General features: G+C 57.0%; 1 protein-coding gene across 1 annotated transcript; it reads right to left on the bottom strand.

The window, feature by feature from the left end:
* Positions 1-4,466: 4,466 nt before the first annotated feature.
* On the bottom strand, positions 4,467-7,038 carry FAM43B (family with sequence similarity 43 member B). The gene has a single exon (XM_025354514.1). The coding sequence runs from the start codon at positions 6,507-6,509 to the stop codon at positions 5,520-5,522; it is 990 nt and encodes a 329-aa protein (XP_025210299.1). The 5' UTR covers positions 6,510-7,038; the 3' UTR covers positions 4,467-5,519.
* Between the last annotated feature and the right edge of the window lie 436 nt (positions 7,039-7,474).

Raw genomic sequence — 7,474 nt, 5'->3', positions numbered from 1 at the left:
GTCAGGAGATTGAGATCATCCTGGCTAACACGGTGAAATTCCGTCTCTACTAAAAATACAAAAAAAAAAAAAAAAAAAAAAAAATTAGCCGGGCGTGGTGACGGTTGCCTGTAGTGCCAGCTAGTCTGGAGGCTGAGGCAGGAGAGTGGTGTGAACCTGGGAGGTGGAGCTTGCAGTGAGTCGATATCGCGCCACTGCACTCCAGGTTGGGTGACATAGCGAGACTCCGTCTCAGAAAAATAAAGAAATAAATAAATAAAAATAAAAAAATAAATAACTCACCTGTCCCTATTTTCTTTCTTTCTTTCTTTCTTTTTTTTTTTTTTTTTGAGACAGAGTTTCGTTCTTGTCACCCAGGCTGGAGTGCAATGGCACCATCTCGACTCACTGCAACCTCCGCCTCTTGGGTTGAAGGGATTCTCCTGCCTCAGCTTCCTGAGTAGCTGGGATTACAGGAGCCCTGCACCATTCCCAGCTACTTTTTGTGTTTTTAGTAGAGACGGGGTCTCACCATGTTGGCCGGGCTGGTCTCAAACTCCTGACCTCAGGTGATCTGCCCACGTTGGCTTCCCAAAGTGCTGGGATTACAGGCGTGAGTCACCGTGCCTGGCCCTCTATTTTCAAAGTTGGAAAACCAAGGCTCCAAAAGCCTTCAGGAACCTGCCCAAAGTTATACAGCCATCGGGTGGCAGTGCTGGGGTTGGCATTCAGGTCTCTCTGATGCCAAATCCCAGGTTTGACTGCCTGTGTGTCACATTATAAACCGCACCTGTCACGACGGTGCTCTCAACACTCTTTCCAAGTCTGCAACTCCCAGCCAGTGTGTCTGGAGGGTGGTTGCCCATTGCCAAGAGCTGCTGTTACAGTTTTGAGTGTCAGCTGTGTTTTGTGGGCTGGATAAGCCAAGAGAGTCAGGGGGCCCAGTCCTGAGGCTGTAGAACCTGGAGCAGACCCAAGGGACAGAGGCTTCAGCTTCCTCCTCTGGCCTCATCTCTTCGGCTGCTGATCTTCTTCCCCACGAATAGCCGTCCATCTGAACAGGGCGTGTGAGGACAGTTCTCCTTCAGTATCTCCAGGCAGAAGCTTGGCAGAGGAAATGCTTCTCCACCCACTTGGTTTCCTGTCCTATGATGGCTCTTCCATCTGGCTCATTCATTCATGTATTCATTCAACAAATCATTACTGAGCACTGACTCTCTGCCTTGCCGTGGACAAGGTACTGAAGGAGGTGGGGAAATGAAGATGGATCAATATGAAAGATTAGACACTCATACACAAAGAGTAGTCCAAGCCGGGTGCAGTGGCTCACACCTGTAATCCCAGCACTTTGGGAGGTCAAGGCGGGCGGATCACCTGAGGTCGGGAGATCGAGACCAGCTTGCCCAACGTGGAGAAACCCCATCTCTACTAAAAATGCAAAATTAGCTGGGCGTGGTGCCATATGCCTGTAATCCCAGCTACTTAGGAGGTGGAGGCAGGAGATTCACTTGAACCCGGGAGGCGGAGGTTGTGGTGAGCCAAGATTGTGCCAGTGCACTCCAGCCTGGGCAATAAGAGCAAAACTCCATCAAAAAAAATAAATAAATAAAATAAATAAAAAAGAGTAGTCCAAGGTAAACATGAAGAGGACCATGAGAAAGCACAGCCCAAGACCTACCTGTATGAGGTTGAGAGGAGGGATCACAACCAGATTCGGCAGGAGTGGAGAAGGGGTGCGCGTTAAGGCAAGTTTCAAAGAGGTGAAATTTGTGCTGTGCCTTGAAGAAAGGGTAGGATTTGAAAATGTGTAGCCAAAGGGAAGGGCATTCCAGGGAGGGAGAACAGCGTGAGCAAAGGCCTGAGGTGGGAACGTGTGGTGATGTCTAGGAAGCAGCGAGCTGTTCTGCATGGCAGGGTTGTAGGGTAGAAGTAGAGCACTGGCAGCCAGGATGGCACTGGTGGCTTGGCCAACTGACTTTATTTTGTGAGTTATGTGCTGTCACATGTCACATCGCTCACAGCCCACCCCTGCTGGAGTAGGATCAGAAGAGATGGAGATAGGTCCCGGAGGTCCCAGGAAGAGTCTTGACCCCAAGTTGCTGGCTTCCCTGGGGGACACATTTCTGCATCGTCCTTGGCTGCCTGTCGTTCTTGAAAAGCCCTGTGTTGCCACCACATTTGAGAATCTCTGACCTGCTCCAGTAATACTTCTCACACCCAGTCAGCCCAACAGGCCGTAGAGCCTCAGGGCTGGAAGGGAAGGTTTAGAGAGCCTCTCGCTCAGTGATTTCAATTGTTTCAAAAATCTGTAAATGCCATTATTCAAATGGAATCACAGAACCCCCAAACAGGTAATACCTACTGCTCTAGTTAAAGCGAGGCAGGGGTCTCCCTACTGCATCTCCCCATCCCTCCCCACAGCAGCTCCTGGGGCACCCCTGAAAAGTCTAGGACAGGAGGAATGTGGTTTGAAAACCACTGATCCACTCCACTCCCATTTTCATTTCACAGGTGGGGAATCTGACACTGGGAGAGACACAGGGGTTGACCCACCTGACCACTGATTCAGGGTTCATTTTGCTATCTTGTGCCTAAGATCAGGGAGAATGTCGAGTAAATGCAAAGACAAAGGCATGTGTGGGTGCCCAGGAGATGCCCCCTCTCCCCTGGATAGCAATGCCACCAGGGGCCTTGTGGCTGGAGCAGTCCCATACACCCAACTCTGCAGCCCAGCAGCGGGAGCTATACAGGCTCACCAGTGGCTCACCTGTCCCTCAGTCCATCATACACACTGATAACGGAGATGTGGTCAGCAAAACTTACAGCCACTCTCACCAGGGAGACAGGAGTTGGAGTGGTTGTTCTTCACGTGTACTGGGCATTTTCTTATTTACAGAAGGGTTTCACAGACATGATTCTATTTAATACTTACACCAGCAGGTGAGGTCGTAAGAGGAGATACTATCCCTATTTCCCCTTTGTTTAATAGGAGGCTCAGAGAGGACTCCTCTTACCCAGGCCTTTTAATTCCAGGTCTAGAGAACATAGCATGAGTGAGGGAAGGCGAGAGGCTGTGTGTGTGTGGTGTGTGTGTGTGTGTGTGTGTGTGTCTGTGTGTTGAGAGGCTGCTGGTGAACCATGGAAGAGCAGGGGCTGAGGCTGGGAGCTGGGAGCAGGCTTGTAAATCATTATTATTATTATTATTATTTTAGAGACAGGGTCTCACTCCATCCCCCAGGCTGGAGTGCAGTGGCGTGATGATAGCTCACTGCAGCCTCAAACTCCCGGGCTCAAGCAATCCTCCTGCCTCAACCTCCCAGAGTGCTGGAATTACAAGCATGAGACACTGTGCCTGACCTGTGAATTATTATACAGTAACAGCTCCTTTAATTATATGTATCTCATTGCAAATGTAAGAACAAGAGAGGGCTTCCTGGACCTCCCAGTGCCTAGCAGTTCGAAACTATCTGCTGCATGAATTTGATTGAAGAGGGCAGGCCGTGATCTTGTTCCTAGACAGGTCTGAGGTTGTCAGCCACATCAGAGGCTGCCCTGCAGTCCATCGTCCTTTCCTAGGTCTCACATCTTCCCACTTCCTTTTTTTCTGCAAATGGGGAGAAACACCAACAAAAGTCCTCCTGGTAATGTGTAAGAGGGAGGCAGAGAACATGCAGGGAGACCTTGCCCAGTGGGTTCTTGTTACTCCTGACACATGGAGTCAACCCCAGCTTTTCCCTCCAAAGCCCCTGACGCTGTCTGGGTTCTGCAGGGCGAGATGCCTGGGTTCTGCAGGGCGAGATGGCAGTGCTGTCATATTTCCTGGCAGTTGCAGGAAACAGAACCATTCTGATTACTGGCAATGGCAGAGGCCACTCTTTTGGGTTCTGGATAACTCTGGGATCAGTGCCCAGCTCAGCACAGGAATAAAGAAGACACCCAGCTGAAGTCTCACGCTGCCACAGGGTCTGGACAGGTTTCTCCAGAGCCTCTGAAAGAAAATTGGGCTGCCCACCCCATTCTCTTACAACCTGCTCTGCACTCATCCCTGAAGGCGCACACACAGTCTATACTATATGCTCTGATATACACATGAACCTTCTCAGAGATATGAATACATGCTTATGAGAAGCCCTCAACCAGTGCTCCCTCCCTGACAAATGTTCCAGACACCTGCATCTGAGTGCCCAGCATACAGACATTCTGGGAGGCTGAGACAGACAGCCGACGTCCCTCCAGGGAGCCTGGCGCATGTGATTTTCAGACAAGGCAGAAGTTACTGCCTCCTCCTCCAATATTAAGGAACAGCTTTTTGGCAGCAGTCCCCAGCCCCCGTCCTAATCCTGAGGTTGGCTCGAGCTGCTCAGAAGAGCTACTTTCAGGGTTCTGATGGTAACCAGGGGGAGCTATACAGGCTCACCTGTGGCTTATCTGACCCTCAATCCATTTTTTCACCCCCAGCAGGCCTGGCATTAAACACAACACAGGAGTAGTGACAGGGCTGAAAAAGCAGGTCCACTTTATTTACAATGATCAGTGACACATAGATCTTTGGGCTTTTTGTGGTCTCGCGAAGACACCTGGGCGGGGCGGGGGGCCCACTCCCTTGGTTGGGTTAACACACCGTCCTTCCTCATCCTGCTGGGAGAATCCGCTGCTGTCAGGACCCACCTGCTGTGACTAGCCTCGACTTGGGAGTATCTCTGCTGTGCCTACTTTCTAGGTAGTCAGTGTCCCCAAGCACCTGCCAAAGGTTCTCCTTACCTCCTTTGGAAGCCCCATCTTGGTCCTGGTTGCGGGGCACCTAGGAGGGGACCACATACATCCGTCTGCAGAGATGGGACGGGCAAGGAATCCCGCGGGGGTGCCTGGGCAGAGGCGTGGGCAGTGGCCTGGTGCAGGGCTGTTACCTGGCCTAACCTGTTGTTTGAACGTCGGTGGGACTGTCTCAGTGTTCTCCAGAGGCAGAGCAGTGAAGTCCCAGGAGTCCTCCAAGGCGTAGAGAGGCGGGGCTTGGGCCTGCGAATTCCTCCGTGTGTATGGCAGTGGACTCTGCCCACCACTGGCCCAGCCCCAATTCTCCCAGACTGCTAGATTCTTCCCCTACACGAATGCCTCTCCAGGGTCATTTATTTTTTTTCCATAGGGAAGAAAGCTAGAGGGACCAAGGGCAGGGTCACTGCCTCCACCCTGCCCAGGGTCCAAACCCACCCTCCTGATTTCTGGAAACTTCCTCCCTTGACAGGATGTTTTGGGAGGGAATGAGGAGGTCTGTGGGCAGAGACTGGGTGTAAAGCATAGGGGGCGGGTCCACAATGGCAGGCCCGGGCAACTCCGGGTGTGGGGAGAGATGAACACCCCCCAATAACGAAGGGCGTATCAGGCATCACCCTGAGCCAAAATGAGGCGGCGGGGAGGACAACACGGAGACCACGGGGGAGACACGGGCCGGGGGCCGGGGCAGCCGAAGCGGGCAGGGCCGGGTTTGGAGGCTGTGAGTCTGGCGGGCCGGGCCTGGGGCCGCGAGTCCTGTCCTTCGGCTCTCAGCGCGCCTGGCCCGCCCGCTCCCTGGGGCCGGCCTTCCAGCGGCGGGGCTGAGCGGGCGGTGGGGGCGCCGGGACGCCCCGCAGGCTGCACGTCCTCAGCTCCCGGGCCAGGCTGAGCACCTCCGGCCGCTCGTGCTGGGGGGCTCCTCCCTCTCGCTCCTCCGCGTCGTCCTCCTCCTCCTCTTCGTCCTCCTCCTGGATGCTGCTGAGGCGCGGCGCCCCGCGGCTGCGCTCGCTCGGCGGCGGCCGGTAGGCGCACTTGGCATTGAGCAGGCGGCGCAGCGGGGCGCGGGGCACCGAGGCGGCGGCGCCCCCCGCGCGGAGATGCTGCTGGCGCACGTGGCGCGCATCGCTCTGGCGCTGCAGGCGCTTGAAGTCGCTGAAGGCCGCCAGCGCGGTCTGGCGGAGCAGGCGGGCCAGGGCGCGCGCCTTGTGCGCCCGCGCCAGCAGCACAGCGTGGCAGCGCAGCACCACGGCCTTGTGGCGCGCCTGGTGGCGGTAGACCCAGGCGAAGACGCGCGGGTGGCGCCCGTCCGCCGTGCAGTAGGTGATGCGCGGCAGCAGGTAGGCGTGCGCCGGCCTGCGGCCCCCCGAACCCCCGGCGGTGCCGCGCTCGCACGGCTGCATGCGGATGCCGTGCGGCCCCAGCGTCAGCTTCATCTTGGTGCCCCCGCCCGGCCCGCAGCGAGCCCAGATCTTGCCCACGGCGTCGTCGGTGCAGCCGTCGCCCTTGGCGTGCAGGGTGACGGCGTTGCCCAGGTACCACACGGTGTAGGTCGGGTCCTCCTTGTTGAGCTCCACTTTCTGGCGCCGGCTGCGGAACACGCGGCCCAGGCGCTCCAGCGGCCAGTCGGGCAGCAGGTCCGGGCAGGAGCGCAGGAAGCTGGAGAGCAGCGACGTGTAGGCGAGCCCCGGACTCAGGCTCTTCGCCTTGCACTTGGCCTCGTCCTCCACCAGCACGAATTTGTTACGTCTCCAGGGCAGCATCGCGGCGGCGGCCAAAAGGGCTGGGGGCGCGGGGAGCTCACCGGCGTCCTGTCAGGAGGCCGGGGGAGGGAAGGCGCGCAGAAGTCCACCGCTCTGGAGTCGCGAGAAGCCGGGCAGCGCCGGAGACAGTCAGTGCCCGGAGATGCCCAGTGCCAGGCAGGGCAAGCTTCGCAGATGCCCGGTGCCCAGCCGGGCCGGCAGCCGAAGTGCCGGACAGCGGCCGAGTGGCTGGGAACAGCTTTTCCCGGGAGTGGCTCCAGCCGTCTGGGAAGCGAGGAGGGGCCGGGGCTGGGGGTGGGCTGGGCTGGACGCCCCCCAGGCCCAAACAGTGGGATTTCCGCCGTCCCTGCTGCCGCAATTTGGGTCGCCGGAGCCTCTGGCGGCTGCTCGGTGGGGCAGACCGAGAGCGCGGCTGCGGTGGGAACTCCTTCAGGCGTCGCGGCTCCACCTCCCCCGGCTGCCTACATCACCGGGCGGGACCGCTAGCTCTCTTGTCCCCTCCCCTTGCCCTCTTCTCCCCTCCCCCGCGCAGGCTCGCGCTGCCCGGGACCCTGCACAGGCGCGGTGGAACGGGTTTAATCATTATTAGTGGAGGGGTGGGGGTAGAGAGGGCTGTTAAGTACTAGGAATCCCCTGAAATATACAGGAGGGCTTTGTCTATGCTAATTTATTTGGCCTCGCTACTGGCCTCCAAGCTCCCTCTGGCGCATTCGGGAACCCCCGCACCCCAAGATTCCTGCTGTCCCTCACCCACAGCATATCATTACCCCCATCCCTGGGAGTGGGAGTTAGGGTGGGTTCCTGAAGGGGCCGGCCTGGCGCACTTTGCCTGGTCTGCACAGCACAAAGCCAGCCGAGGTGGCCGAGCAGTGCAGTGGAAAAGTACTGTCACTTGGTGAAGCTTTCTCCCAGGTTCCTCCAAGGTCGTGGGCTAGACCGCTGGGCCTGAGCTGAGAGACCTGGCC

This window comes from Theropithecus gelada, chromosome 1 (assembly GCF_003255815.1).
Source record: "Theropithecus gelada isolate Dixy chromosome 1, Tgel_1.0, whole genome shotgun sequence".
NCBI lineage: Eukaryota > Metazoa > Chordata > Mammalia > Primates > Cercopithecidae > Theropithecus > Theropithecus gelada.
The sequence above is the reverse complement of the archived record's forward strand: the minus strand, read 5'-3'. Positions and strand labels throughout refer to the sequence as shown.

Coding starts and splice junctions, on each gene's coding strand:
- FAM43B (XM_025354514.1), bottom strand. CDS start 6,509: ATGCTGCCCTGGAGACGTAACAAATTCGTGCTGGTGGAGGACGAGGCC.